At 35.4% G+C, this 15,660-nt stretch overlaps 1 protein-coding gene across 1 annotated transcript in view; it reads left to right on the top strand.

The window, feature by feature from the left end:
• CFAP47 (cilia and flagella associated protein 47) overlaps positions 1-15,660 on the top strand; it is a 347,392-nt gene that overhangs the window by 297,782 nt on the left and 33,950 nt on the right. Inside the window, exons 58-60 of the mRNA XM_074816879.1 lie at positions 11,199-11,358; positions 11,902-11,999; positions 15,335-15,496. Of these exons, the coding sequence (XP_074672980.1) occupies positions 11,199-11,358; positions 11,902-11,999; positions 15,335-15,496 (420 nt within the window). The remainder of the gene's footprint in view (positions 1-11,198; positions 11,359-11,901; positions 12,000-15,334; positions 15,497-15,660) is intronic.

Here is a 15,660-nt window from a genome sequence, read left to right on the forward strand (position 1 = left end):
AGTCTGCATAAGTGAACTTTCTCTGTACTGGTTCTCAATTATTCGGTTTTCTACTCTCTGCTTTATCTAAACTGATTTAACAAGATTGTATTCATGTAGTGACCGTTGTGATTTGTGTTTAGAGTTTTGGACGTCTGATACCACCCTGTGTTTACACTCTTGCAAACAATTTTTTATTCTAGTATCATAGATAATTCAGTCTGCACAGATGTTTACTCATATCTCTATAAACTCAAAATATCCTAAACCAAACATGATGGCTAAACAATTACTATCATAAATGAAAGAAGCTAAAATCAACTTATGCCAAGACAAATGTCAGTCAGATCCTTAGACCCTGCCTTGTAAGGCCACTAAAAAGCCTTTTAATAGTAAAGGAAAGAAACCATATTTACTGGGTTACAGAAGTGTTCTCTTCAGTAAAACCAATATTCCTACTACGGGAAGTATTTAGCTGTGAAATACATGTAGCATAGTGTGAGTTCTGTCATTCACAGATCTACTGATTTATGACACAAGTCAAATTAATGGGCAAAAGTTACTTTTCAGGAGGGATTCTTCCTACCAACTTTGTTTTCTTGAGTGCTAAGAAACCAAAAAAACAGTGCAGAGCTCAATGCTGCCTTACTACAGAAACCTGTAAACCTCGAATGATGAAGAGTATAAATATTAAGACTATGAAAATACATAACTCAGGAAACATATATAATGTGACTCACAGCAGAGAATAATAGCTAAACTGGCTGTTTCAAAAGTTTATAAACTATGTCAAGGAAACAACTTTGGAAAAGGCACAGTGCTAAGCAATCATTCCATCCCATTCACTTACAAAAGTCTGTTGGAGACATATATATATATATATATATGTTTTCAGTTACTGTCTGCTGTATGAAATGTGATATGTCTCCTGGAAACTTGTAACAAGCAGTACAGTTTTTGGTTGTTTATAAAAAGTAGAAGGATGTAACAGCACCAGTGTCATTACTGATTTCACAACACTTTGCAGATTTTGATGAAAATCTGCCATAGCTTCAGAACTTGACTGTCCTTTCAGAGATCGGACTAAGAGATACGTATATCCAAGAAAAGTTTAAAATGAAAGTAAAAATATATCTGTCAAAAATAATCAGATATTTGACATATGTCAAAAATCCAATTACGCCTGAACTGAAGCAATTACGGTTTCCGTTTGACCGTGGACTCAAGGCATTTTTGTGTGTGTTGGGGCCTAGAAAAAGATTAAGAAAAGGGGAAGCTGTCATAGTCTTAATTTACTTCCTAGTACTTTATCTTAGGATAACATGAACTTTCCTTAAGAGAGAAAAGATAAAGTTTGGTGATGATTTTGTGGCTGGGCACTGAAAAGAAAATCACACTTATTTACAAAGCATATGACATTTCTTATGTGGCTCTTGTGTTTTCAAAATATTTGTGTTATTTTCTACTTTTTAAGATTTTAGGCAGATTATTAAGTATTGGTAGACTGTTTTGTTATATACAGAACACAGTCAATTCACTGTAGTAGAGGAGGAGAGAGGTTGAGTGGGCCATAGTTTTCCTGTTAACCACAGAGCAGGACATGTAAGATCCCGTTTCTAAAAAATGTGACTATCTACCCCTCCACTCACCTCAGGAATCCATCTCCATCCACACTGTCTTTCTGGTCTTTTTTCTATATCATTATTTGTCAATTAATCTCTCTTGAGAATATCAGAATTGCATTTAAATGTATGCAGAAATAAAATGAAAATTTAGTTAAGGAAGATCTAATTGACCTAATAACTTGTCTGTTTTTTAATGTGTCACAAATAGAATCATTCAGAGAAAAGGTGTATTGATACATCCTTTACAGTGCTGATGTAGAAGAGAATTTACATTTTTTCCTTTGACTTTGTAGTATGCTTCCTGCTTTCTATGACTTTGGATTTAGGCCTTTAGATTTTGGATGCCTGGATGATCTCACAAAATTTTATCAACATAAAGTTGTCATCAGGGAAATAAGAATGATAAACAATTTTCAAATTTATAAAATGGTCAAAGGAACATGGGATAGATCTACTCTCTATCAGATTATTGGAGGAAAAAAAATAGATTTGGAAGGAAAAAACAAGAGAAACTGCCAGGCCACCATAAAGTTTTAGAAAAAGTGTTGGACCATAGGATAATTAGAAAACTTTTACTACTCTCCTTCCTGATTATTCTTCACTCCTTAATCTTATCTATTTGGCATGCCCTCTGCCAAATGACTTTCATATAATGCAGTCTGGCCTCCTCCCCTCATTGTGCTCTCTGACATAGCACCATTTTGCAAGTTACTGTCTGTGTCTTGTTACCCTTTTGCTGGTCCCTCAGGTGTTTTGTTTGTTTATTTTTCCAGTCCTATTGCTCAATAATCTCTGTATTTACAATAATTTTCCTTCTCTGACATGTGCCTTATGTTTTGCTCTGTACTGCTGTTCAACCTTGTCTTCTTACTGTTCTCATCTCCTGCCATTCAGATGTGTCTTTCCTCATGTGCTGGCTGACTGGATTTCTGTAAAGTGAACCCAAAGTCTATCATCACAGCACCTCTGAAGGGAAATTGCAAAGACCTCCCATGCTGCCAAGACAAATGCATAAGATAACAGTAAAGATGGAAAATATAATTAAATGTGGCATGTATATGAATGTCAGGCAATTTTTTTTTTTTTTTTTTTTTTTTAAATTTAACAGGTCTGTAAAAGTCAAAGTTGCATGTACCAGAGTTTTGGAGATAAGAGGGATGTTCTGTAATAAAGCCATTTAGGAGGTTACATCATTTCTGTATTACTGCAGAACATTGTGACACCAAATTTGATAATCAGGTGTGATATAGAAGTGATAGAGACTTTGTTCTGAAATATTTTAAGCGATAATCTTATACAGGGGGTTAAAAAAATTATTGTCTATTCATCCTCAATAAGAGAGTGTAATCTTCATGATCTCTGTTACATGTATTTTTTAAGATTTTCTCAGAGTTAAAGATCTTAAGTGTAATTTTTCTTGTTTTGGTTATCACCAAAGTGAATTACTGTACTTAGAAACATTTTTTCCTTTAGTGCACTTAACCCTTGTAAACTTAGTTGTTACTGCACTTCAATGATAAATAAATGTAATAGGTATTTCTGTCAAAATAATGGTTTTGATTTTGGCTGCAACTGCGCTATAGGCTATTAGTTAGAGAAGGATAATTTTATAAATTAAAAGGAAACTTTATTCCTGACCTTTTAGACATGCTTTATTTAAAAACAAAATAAATTGCATTAAAAGAAACAACATATTTTATTACTGAGCCCAGTTCTCAATCCATTTATTTTAATCCAAATAGCAAATGTTTAACTTGTATCCATTATTTTGTACCAGAAGGAAGTTCTTCTAAATTAAATCTCTTAATGAAATTAGCCAGAAAGACTCTGCCAGAATTGTACAAAATTGTATTAACACAAGATTCATAAAATGGCAAACAAATCTTATAAACATGCTGCATCTAATACATTTTATTGTGTGCTTATGATAGTGATGATGTGAAGCCTTTTGGTTAAAGACTCAAACATTCATTCCTTTATGCGTGCCATTTATTTCTTAAAGCAACTTCTCAAGTTTTAACCAGTCCTTTATGAAATTGTTTATTAGTATCTGAGCTGTGTATTCATGACAACCTTTTCAACTAAAGAACTCAGCAACTCAGGGGGGTCTTATTAATATATAGAAATACCTGAAGGGAGGGTGCAAAAAAGATGGAGACAGGCTCTTTTCAGTGGTCCTCAGTGACAGGAAACACAGGAACTTCCACCTGAGCATAAGGGAATAATTTTTTTACTGTGAGGGTGACTGAGCAGTTGAACAGGTTGACTCAGAGAAGCTGTGGAGTCTCCATCCTTGGAGATATTCAAAAGCCTTCTTGGACACAGTCCTTGACAACCAGCTCTAGGTGATGCTGCTTGAGCAGGGGGGTTGGACCATATGTCTGCCAGAGGTCCTTTCCAACTTCAACTCTTCTGTGATTTTGTGAAGCTTTCAGAGGAGGGGAAAGGTCAACTCTAACTTTTGGTGGAAGAATCCATAATTCAGAAAGCAGAGAGTCCTCATAGAAATCCAATCATCGTGGACCATCTGTGAAGGGAATCTGTCTTGCATCCCACCCACCTACATAAACTGTACTGAGGGAAAGAAAATGGTGATGTAAATAAATTAATCTTATCCTGTTTTTTAATAACCTTTAACATTATGCATCCTTATTGTATTAGCTCTTTTACTTACTTTACTGTATAAAAGTTCAACTAACTTGAAGTGCATTACATTCCATTTTCTTTGTCCCACAGAAGATGCAAACAGGAGCTTTAGCATAACATATGTGCCCCAAGAAACCATAACTTAGATCAAGTTATACTTTGTTTATGGATTTTGATCTTCATGTCTGAGAGGACATGAAACACTGAGCAACCAATTATCTTCCTGATTAATTTCAGATATAGAAAAAAATGTTCAGAACTTCACTGGTAGTTCATGAGTTCAAGACACATGACTAACTGACATTTTAGTAATACATGTGCCCTTCAAACATTTATCCTGAGATGGTAAAGTTTGTTTCATATCTTCCTTGGAGATGTAAATTGTTAATTTTGAAATACTTTTTTGTATAAATACGATAGAACCATAGAACAGCTCAGGTTGGAAGGGACCTCAGAAGACTGTCTGGTCCAAACTTCTGTGGAAAAGGGAGCCTAGATGAGATTATCTAGCACTTTGTCCAGTTGTGTCTTGAAAACCTCTTGTGATAGGAACTCCACCATGTCCCTGGGGAGGTTGTTGCAGTCATTGACTGTTCTCACTGTAAAAAAATTCTTTCTTAGGTCAAAATGAAACCTCTCCCGGTGCAACTTGTACCCATTGCCCCTTGTCCTCTCCATCTGGCTCCTTGTGAAGAGAGAGCTTCCATTCTCTTTGTAGATGCCCTTTAAGTACTAGAAAATTCTGATAAGGTCCCCCTTGAGCCTTCTCTTCTCTAGGGTGAAAAGATCTAACTCCAGTCTTTCCTCATAGGGCAGGTTCTCCAGCCCTTTGATCATCTTTGTGGCCCTCCTTTGGACCCTATCTGTCTATCCACATGTTGTAGGAACCAGAACTGGACACAGTACTGCAGGTGCAGCCTGACAAATGCTAAGTAGAGTGGGATGATCACATCTCTGTCTCTGGTAGTAGTGCCCCTGTGGATGCAGCCCAGAATCCAATTTACCTTCGTTGCTGCAGTGGTGCACTGGTGAATCACATTCAGCTTGTTTTCCACCAAGACCTCCATGTCCCTTTCAGCAAGGCTTCTCCCCAGCCACACAGATCCTAGCCTGTACTGGGCTCTTTGATTATGTCATCCTAGGTGCAGGACCTTGCACTTGTCTTTATTGAACTTCATGCAGTTCTTGCTATCCCACTTTTCCAGCCTGCCCAGGTCTCTCTAAGTTGTCTCTCCCTCTGTCCACCTCACCAGTTTAGTGTCATCAGCAAACTTGGTGAGAACCTCTGCCTTGTCAGCATTATATGTAACTAGTTTCCCTGCCCTGTTTAGCAATAGGACTGTCTTCCCTGTGCTCCTGTTCACTACTGACATATCTGAAGAACCTTTTCTTGTTGTTTTTGATATTTTTGGCCAATTTCAGTTCTAGCTAAGTCTTAGCCTTCCTGACTGCATTTCTGCATTCCCTAGCAAGGTTCTTGTAGTCCTTGACAGGTATTTGGCTGTCTTTCCATATACTTTTCCATATGCTGCTTCTTTGCCTTTAAGTGCTTCCAAAAGCTAATTGTTAAGCCAGGATGATCTCTTGTTCTGTGGCCTTCCTTTCCCTTTGTAGGAGATGCACTGTTCTTCATATCACCTGCAATTCACTGAGAGTGAAAAGTGTCTGCATCTGGCTTAGCAAACAAGAATGTATTTTATATGTATTCTTAAAAGCAGAAATAAAGCAAAGCGTAGTGATCTATCATGATCACAGAACTGCAGAATCATGGAACACTTTAGGTAGTAAGGAACCTCTTGAGATCATCTTGTCCATCCAACCCCTCCCTTGCTCAAGCAGAGCCATCTAAAGCAGGTTGTCCAGGACCACATCCAGTCAAGTTTTGAATATCTGCACAAATGGAGGCTGTTGGCTGTTGTGGATGGCTGTCAATTCAGAAAATTTTATTCATATTTACTCATTGAGACTGACTAATTATAATACTGATATAGCAAAACTAACACAGACTGCTACATTCTCACAGTTTGTTAATTAGAACCCTTAACAGAGGATTGTGATCATGTTTTACTGAAAGGGAATCAAAAATTCAAGCAGCCTCATTGGAAGCACTGAAAAAAAAAAGAAAAAGATGCAAACAAAAATGAACCCACTCTTAATAATAGTTGAAGCAGAAATGCTGTCTGTTCTTTATTAAACTCTTGGAATTTAGCACTCGACCACTTTTGGAAGAGCTGCTATAAAAAAATCTTAGTCTTCATATGTGACCTAGGCTTTTATCTCACCTAGCAGGTGAAAATAAATGAAGAATACCTAGGCCTGACTTTTATTATGTATTTCAGATACTTACTTGAGTGCTGGCAATATCTCACTCTTTACTGCCTGATATCAGTTCTCCTTTTCTGGATGAGTTCCTTGAGAAAGAATTAGCAATCCTTCCCCAGCAGCAGCTGCTGTCTGTGAACATTTTGGAGGCTGCCCTTTCCAGATTCTGAGGATAATGGTAGAAAACAGACCTGATTATACTGGGTTGACATTTATATGGCCAGTGTTAATTTTAGCAGGGCCATCTGTGGTTTTAACTGAAATGATTCTATACTAGTAATTTTAATAGAAAAACTATCAAGAAAAAACCAACCAAACAAAAGTGCCCACTTATAAATGATTCCCCATCAGACTTCAACAGGATATAGTGAGGTCTGCCTCATCTCTGTTTTTCAATTAGAGGAATCTGAACAGAGTGACATTCTTCTGGGTACAATCAACGGGAGGCACTCTGAGATGCTACAGAATTAAGCACAATACATCAAGGAGATAGTCCTTTCAACATCTAGAATATCTGCCATCAAAGCACCTTACTAATATGAAAAATACATGGCTTTAAGATAAGGTTAGATGAGAGGATGAAGATTCTTTTCAAAGATATTGCAGCATGTTTTGCTCATTGCCATCACAATTTTATCACTGTGGCACTGCCTGGGACGCTTGCTCTTGAACATTTTCCTAAGCTACTGTAGAGGCAACAAATGCATTTTTACCCATCTGTACTCCTTTCAAATAATGTCGCAGCTATGGGGATCCTTTCCTTCATTACCTTAATTAATTTTAGTTCTCACAGTGCTATGCTTTCTAGGGCTGACACAGAAATTACACAGAACTCAACTGCAGTGCAGTGCCCCACAGAAATGAAGCAAGGAATTGAATGCATTCAATTTGATTTAATTATCTAATTCAGTTCTGAGTTTTAGGCTCAAGTGTCGAAGGATGCGGTGCCCAAGGAATCTTTTACAGAATCTCTTCTCCACCGGCCTTTGGAGAGACATGAGGCAAGGCTTAAAAACAGGTTACCTAAAAAAGAAATGATGGAGGACACAGATCTCTGCATGCTTCTCTGTAAGCAGTTGACTCTAATTGCAGCCCTTGGTTTGAATAAGATGGCTTCGGTTCTTTAAAGGGTCAGCTGAGCTTAGTCTGCCAACTATCGCTATTTCCTAATGGCCTGTAGGACAGTGAAAGTAAGGTATTATCACAATCGGGCCCAAAGTTTTTTGCCAAAAGTGATGCAGCTCTATTCTGAAAAGACCTCTGCTATGGATTTCTTATGAAGAATATGTGGATGCTCGTTGCAGAATAAATACATGAAGATAAGGGATTAGCTGTTGCTATCAGTTTTTGGTATACCTAACAGAGTACTTGAAGTCCACTGGCAAATAGGAGTAACTTCATTGGTAATGCTGATTTGTATTAAAGTTGTCCATATAGATATTGTCTGTTGTGCCAGCACACAGTTGCTGGCCCACATTTGCTAAATGGGAAGGAGAAAAGAGAAGCATGAAGCAATGTGTGATTTTTTGCAATTAGGCCTATTTCATCTCTCTTATTAACTAGGCAAAATCATACGGAAATAAATCTGTACTAGCAGTTAATGATCAGTTGGTTAGTTGACAGCTGCAGGCAAGCCCAGTGATATAAAAATTACTGTCATTATGAACAGCTTCTACTAAGAAGATTTTTGTATTAAAAATGCGAATACATTCTGTTTCAACAGTGATATTATAAAATCTGTCTTTTCATGATCTTTAATAACCAATTTTCTGCCAGAATGACCCAGAATTCTATCATATGGGTTCTGAATTAAAATTTATTTAAAAAACCAAGATACTGTGTCCTGTAACAAGCATAATTAAGCTACAGTTCAAACAGTATATGCAATGCATATGTAGTGTAACTAGGTATTAGTTTACAGTCTGTTCTATTTGTCATATGTTAAAAGAGTTGCAAATGAAACTTACAGATGTGCCATAATGGTGTTACAAAGTGCTTACATAATGTTGTTGATTACACTATTTTGGTATGCGTGTATTTGAATTCAAGACAATCTAATTGCAAATATATTCTGAAGAATAAAGTTGTAATTTAAAGCTATTACAGGCCTCTGCCTTAACTACACCCGAGTATGCCCAAAGTGGGCAAATCATGCTAGAGAGCTGCCTCTTCACTCACAGAGGGAGAATAGTGCATCGGTGCTTTAGCTGATTTCTGTTCCAGAGGGATGGATCCTAGTTCAGATGTTTTCAGAAATATGGCAACAATGTGTGTGGTCAGCTTAGTTATTTCAGATACTGGATTAAAAAATTAGTTGCTAATTTTTAAAGGTTTTCAAAAAGCCCTTTCACCACATTATTACCAACAGTATGTGTATATATAGTATAGTTTTTAAATCTTGGGTGTGTACTTGATAGATAGTGCATCAAATAGGGACATCAAGATCTAAAGAAAAATCTTAAATCTTTATTAAAAGACACAAATAAAAGAAGAAGTATAGTTTATTTTTTCATCTAGATATTAACATTTTTAATGGATTTTTAATGAGGACCTTTTCAAGCTCTTTCAAGATACAAGACTTTTCAAGTAATTATTTTAAAGACAAATTGCTCATGCCATGATGGTCTTCTACAAATACACAAAAATTAAGCAATTACGAGTGCAAAGCAGTTGTCAATTCCCATAACTACTACATGATAAACCTCTTACATACAGAAATCCAGATATATTTACGTAAGAATTTGTAGCATCCGTAATAATGTGAGGCAGTGGTCTGTATTTGGGGTCTTGAGGCATTGTTACTGAGAGGCAGAAATCCTGCAGGCAGAGTAGTTTGTCTTTAAATAATCCCAACCTTCCTAATTTAAGATTAATTTTCCAATCTTAATTTGATTAGGTTAATTTAAGAGCGTTTCTAGCTAAAAGCTTTACAGCTACACATCGACTCCAGTAAGCCTATATACTATAGGAAGTACCTACATCACACAATACAAGGTAATTCTTCATAAAGGTAATCAGTCTGGACAGGGAAATTTATTAATTTAAATATGTTGTTTGGATATTTTGCTATTTTGGATATTTTTATTCAAGGTTGCTGTTTGTGTTGAAGGAATAAATGATAGCAACAACAGATTGTGAGGTAGCAATAGAAGTTGCAATGTCCAGTAGAGTTTATAATTAAATGCTAGCAGAGGATTGGTGCAGATGAGGAGTCCTGACTTTTGTTCTGTGTTTTGGAGAGCTCTTTCAAACCCTTCTCTCCCACCCTGTTGTGACTTACTTGACCTTTTTTGCTTCTGGCCATTCCTGTCTGTCATCATTTTTCTCTGTCTCCCTACATGTCCACCTTCATTTCCAAACTTCCATGCATCCACCTCTCTTTTATATTTTGTCCTTCCCAGGAAAATTACAATTTTCTTATCACCCACTTTGCTACAGCTTGCAGCATTGAGGTCTTCACTCAAGCCACTCAGGCTGTACGAAGGTGAACATTTGGAGCACAAGATAAAGTTTCCCTGCTGACATTTTTTGAGCACACAGCAGGCTGTCCTTATCAGAAGAAGCAATCACAGGGAGAGTGCTGCTTGTCCCATGCATAAGAACTTGAGCAGATTCAGTCATTCCTGGAGAATGATACTTAGACCTGTATTAGCCTGTATGCATTGTAGCAGGCCTGAAAAAATATCACAAAAAAAGGTTCAAAGCTTAATGTAGAAGTAGTTATTCATAACTAAGAGATTTTTCTGCAGATGGAATTCGAGCTGAAACCCTAAGCTGGACATGTCAGTTCCACCAAATTTCAAGACTTCTTTTCGAAGCAAGGAGCTTGATAGTGAAAAGACTATATGATTTACTTGTTCTACTTTGTGTAATTTTTCTATAACTTTATTTCTGAAATAGCTGGAATGCACCCCGAGGTAGATGTTTTGACACTTGTCAGACTGGCAAATCATTGGAAAAAGGCCTTTAAAAATGTGTATCAGGCCACCTTCATTATAGACAACATAGGTTTATTTTTTTTTTAAACAGCAAAATCAATCAGATGAAAAATGGTACAGAAAAGACATGGCTTGTATAATAATAATGTGGATTCTTTCAAATATATTTCAATTATATCTTGAACATGAACAATTGTGTTTGGATTGGTCCTTTTTATGCAATGTCACTCCTATGTTGCAACCCACAGATGCTCAAAAAAAATGACTTAGGCCCTAGAAACTCATGGGATTGACTTACATATATTACACATGATCTTTGAATATTAAATGTGGGACATTCACTTAATAATGTTTGTTTTGTTTTGAGCCTTCAGAGCCTCCTTGGGTCTCATTTCAAAGTTTTATCAGTAAGTAGAAGTCTAGAATAACACTTTATGTGAACTCCTCTATTCAGGACATTGAATTACAAAGTACCTTATTACAGGAAGACAGGCCACAAATGCTACTGTAAGATGGGATTTGGCAGTAGCAAGAGCAGAGTAAAATGAAATTTCTTATCACAGGGAGAATGGAACACTATGATAAAATGTTAAATAGTGTATGAAAAAGAAAAAAATGAAATATATGAGTAAAATGAAATAATTTTTACAACTTTCAAAATACCGTAATGATCTGTTCCATCTTACAGGAACCCGATTAGCTCCAAAAGAAAAACTGGACATCCCGGTGTTATTCAAGCCAGATACAATGAAAATGTATGAGGCTGTGGTGGTTATTCATGTAATGAGGGAAAATGGTGAAAACTGGCCTTATGAGGATACTGCTGAATTAAATAAAGACTTAAAGAGGTAATTTATTCTGATAGGAAAAGAAAAAGTAGTTGAGGATACTCAATCCTATCATCATTTTCCCCTTCGGCCATTTGTGTGTAGCTCCCAAGGGCAATCAAGTGTCTGATTTTGAGGGCAATAGGTATCCAACATAAGTTTTTAATGCACTCTGCAAAGTGTGCATATTTAGGGTAAGACTTATCTTTCAATACCTACACCTCTAATTTTTCAGTATGTTTGGGCTAAGAATGATTCTCCTATGGATATGTTTATGTAATGCATAAACTGCATAAACTTTGTTCCAGTGTAGAAATCAGAGACAATAGGTCAAGCCAAATGTTCTCATACTCTGAGTAATATTTGAAGACACTAAACTAAGTGAATGTAAATTATTGTTGTTCTGGTTTGGTTGGATTTTATTTCATATTTTTCTTTGTTATGTTTAGCATTACAGCAAACAATAAAATGGAATCTCACATCAACAACTCTTAAGTCTAGATGACTTCGGAAAAAAAGTTCTCAGCAGTCTATCATAATGATACTCTTCATTTATTTTCCAAGCAGTGTTACTGTAGGAGAGAATGGGGGAATTCAGGAAATACTCTGGATCTATCCGGTGTATGGAATACCTGAAGCACCACAGCAGAAATTAGTTCCAGGTAGGTAACAATTGAAAAAAACTTGAATAAATTTAAGAAAATAAAATAACCGTTTGTGTTCTCATCTGCTTGATCACAAGAATTTGCAGTAGTATTTTTCTACATCTTAAAAAAAATATAAAATCACATATTAAAAATAAAATCTTCTTTCCCAACCTACAAAGCATATCTATTATTTTGTTCTCATTATGGATAAAAGGAGCCAGGAGAAGTTGAAAATCTCAAGGTTTGTGCTCTTCAGTGTCCCAGTTAATGCTGAGTTAGAGAACTGAATGTAAATCAAATGAGAGACTGATGCAAGAGTAGATTTTGCCTTGCAGAACCAGAACGCCCTTCTGGAGAGTTTACAGGGCACAGAATATTGGAGTAGATGTCCGCTGTTTCTTACAGCCTTGTATTTCATTCGTTAATCAAAACCAGAATGTAGAATACTGTGAATAGCAGTAAGTTTTCCACTTGCTCCTGGGAAGTAAACTTGCATTAAACATTCATAGGGGTTTTGTGTTGTTGCTTATTTTTGGGATAGTAAGTGTTTATAGATTTGATGCACCTATTTTTTAAAGGTGTGATATAATCCCAGAAGTGTGAAATAGAAATTGTGAACAGCTTTTTAAATCTGTAACCTTAATGAAACTACAGTTCAAGATGTAGATGAGGGACGATGTTAGACCAGCATGTCTTTTCATCTTGTCTTTTGTTGGGTGAATATACTTTTCTATAATAAATAGTCTAAGGCGCAGGAATAACTTCTGGAAAACTATAGAAGTAGATATTTTTACAGTCATTAATTTAATTTGCTTAAGGACCCTTTACTTGCAGACAAATGCCTATGATGTGGTATTAATTAGAATTTTCATCTCCTTAATTTCCACTTTAATACCTTAAGGAAAGAAGCACAATATTATCATGCAATCAACTGTTGCCCGAAATGATGGTTTTAACAAGTCTCATTAACATTAAAACTATGTATGTTGATATGAATGTTTGTTGTGTTATTTAAAGCTGTTATGTAATTCACTGGGAGACTTTAAGATAAATCTCCCTTTTATTGGGCTGTTGTTTTCGCTAGGTATAGAAGTTATGAATTAAAACTTAGCATTCATAAATTGTTTAAATGACATCACTTCTGTATATGATTGGAAACTTAAGTAATGTCAAATCTTAAGTAATTTTAAATTCATAAATGCTTCTTTAAAACAGCAAAACTAAACTGTAGAATATTTATAACTAAGTATGTTATCCACTAGTTTATGTTCAGTAAATGTTTGTAATGCATACAAGGAGCATTACATTAATTTTGGATACATATCTCTTTTTGGCCATCACCATGTTATGTTGGAAAATGACCCGGAGAACTAAAACACCTGTTTGTAAGTGTATTTATGAAACAGATTCCATTCCTGCCTTGATTCTGAAAGCCTATGGTTTTCAGTTATGAATGGACTTTTTAAAAATCCCTGTTGCAAGATATGAATTCAAGGCAGGTAATTTAGAAGAAACCTACTTTTTTTTTTTTTTTTAAGCATTGTTTTTAATAATGATTGAAATATTATTGTCACTTTTTTAATGCAGACATTTATTAAAATTACCTGGTGGCTACAAGCTGTTATGCCAAAAACCAATGCTGCTTTGCTATTAGGCAGTTCATCTTTTGTGTCATTCTTATTTGTATCTTAATATACTTAAACTTCTAGAAGTCACTTGGCTTAGTACCTCATGAGACCAATTAAAACGATCAGTGGTCACAACCCATGTAGTACGTGTTAAGTAGATTACAACTTGGATATCTTATAAAAGTGATTATAGATGGAGAATTATCCAGATATTTTTTTAGTTCTTGTAGAGTCAAAGCAACATACAATAATGTAGATTGGAAGGGACCACTGGAGGTCATCTAATCCAACCCACTGCTCAAAACCAGGTCTAATTAGATGAGATTGCTCAGGGACTTGTCCAGTCAAATTCCACGCAAATCTGATTTTTATCCATAAATATTACTTAGCCATTTAGGAAAAAGAAAATATAGAATCATTTCTGGTAGTAAGATAATCTGCGGAATAGAAAATTATGTGGACAGAACATGTGCACACAGTAATCTGAAATAGTGGGTAAACTGGTGTAATATAGACAATGTAATTTATTCTTAAATATAAGGCCATGCATCTTGAAAAAAAGACATGTTTTTAACTATTTCAGTAACTTTCCCTCATGGAAATGCTTAGAAGAGAGCTATAGAAATTACTTACATCCTATTAAACAGGAAAATACCAAGGGGACAAAAAAAAAATAGTTAACCTTTTTAGAGAAAGGACTTTACTTGAACTTGATGTTCAATTATCTATTTTCCAAAATAATGATAGTGAATCAAGCTCCAGAACTGAAAGTTGAAGCTACACAAACATGGTATAGAAGCAAGGGTTTCACTGCTCTTTTTAAAAATGCTTTACATAATTACTTAGCAAGATACGGTTCTAAATTATTTATCATAAAATCTTGATGTTAAGTTCAAAATCAATTTTTAAAGAATCATTTGGTATAATTCTGATGAAAATAATATTTAGACCTTGAGAGAAGTATGTAATCAGCTCTTCTTTTTCATGTTGATTTCCATAACTCTAGAAAATTTTTTTCTTTGGAACAACACATTTTTCTTTCAGTTCTTGCATCTAATTTTCTCCTCCTTCTGTGCCAATAATTATTGAAAGAACTATAAACAATAACTATTGAAATAAGCTTTATAAAATCTAGTGTATAATCTAAACCTCAGCTACCTTGTAATGAAAAAAGACACATTTTAGAAGCAGTAAATTAAATTCACTTACTGAATTGAAAAAAGCTCTGTCATGCTTCAGAGACAAGCATGTCAGAACACTTTTTATGCTGGCATAGTTCTATAAAAGCTGAAGTTCGAACAGCAGTATTCTTAAATTAAGAAATCAAAGAGTAACTTAATATTATTTAACTTTTAAATTCATTAATTTCTTTGTTTTCCTTTCAGACTTCCTTTCTCATTGGTATATGTCAAACTGTGACATAATTTCCATATGAACTAAAATGAAGATACATTTCATGATTACAAAAAAGGGAGAAATTTGCAAGTTCTGTTTTGAACTAACTGTAGGAACAGATTTCTGTTTGCTTGGCAGTATTTTCTACTACTTCACCTAAACAGAACAATAGAAACTGTGGGTTGGGGAAAAGCTTTTAGTTGTCTTGCTCCTTATGGGAATTCTGTCATTCTCTAAACACATTTAACATCTATGTTTAACTGTTTTCTTAAAATCAAGATGCTGATGCTAACACTTTACAAATAGTGGGTTCTTGCTTTTCTGTAGCTGTGGTACGCTGTCGAGCCAGGCAGAGAGTAGAAAGAAGAATAGAGGTGCTGCTGACTGGTGTAGTTCCTGGTGCAGCAGTTATGCCTGCCACAAGAAATTCTGCTGTGGTCAGTACAAAGAAGCCAGCCAACATCCAAGAAGTTGTTCAAGTCACTGATGGTAAGAATAAATAGCTTGATATCGTGCTATTTTAGGAACGTTGCAAATAAGGTAAGCACTTCACCAGTGTAGTTCTGCCTGACAACAGATGAGGTTTAGACAAATCTCTCAGTCCATATTTCTAACCTGTTGCAAATATGGGACATTCATATAACAGTATGTCT

Source organism: Strix aluco, chromosome 2, assembly GCF_031877795.1.
Source record: "Strix aluco isolate bStrAlu1 chromosome 2, bStrAlu1.hap1, whole genome shotgun sequence".
In the NCBI taxonomy this organism is placed as follows: domain Eukaryota; kingdom Metazoa; phylum Chordata; class Aves; order Strigiformes; family Strigidae; genus Strix; species Strix aluco.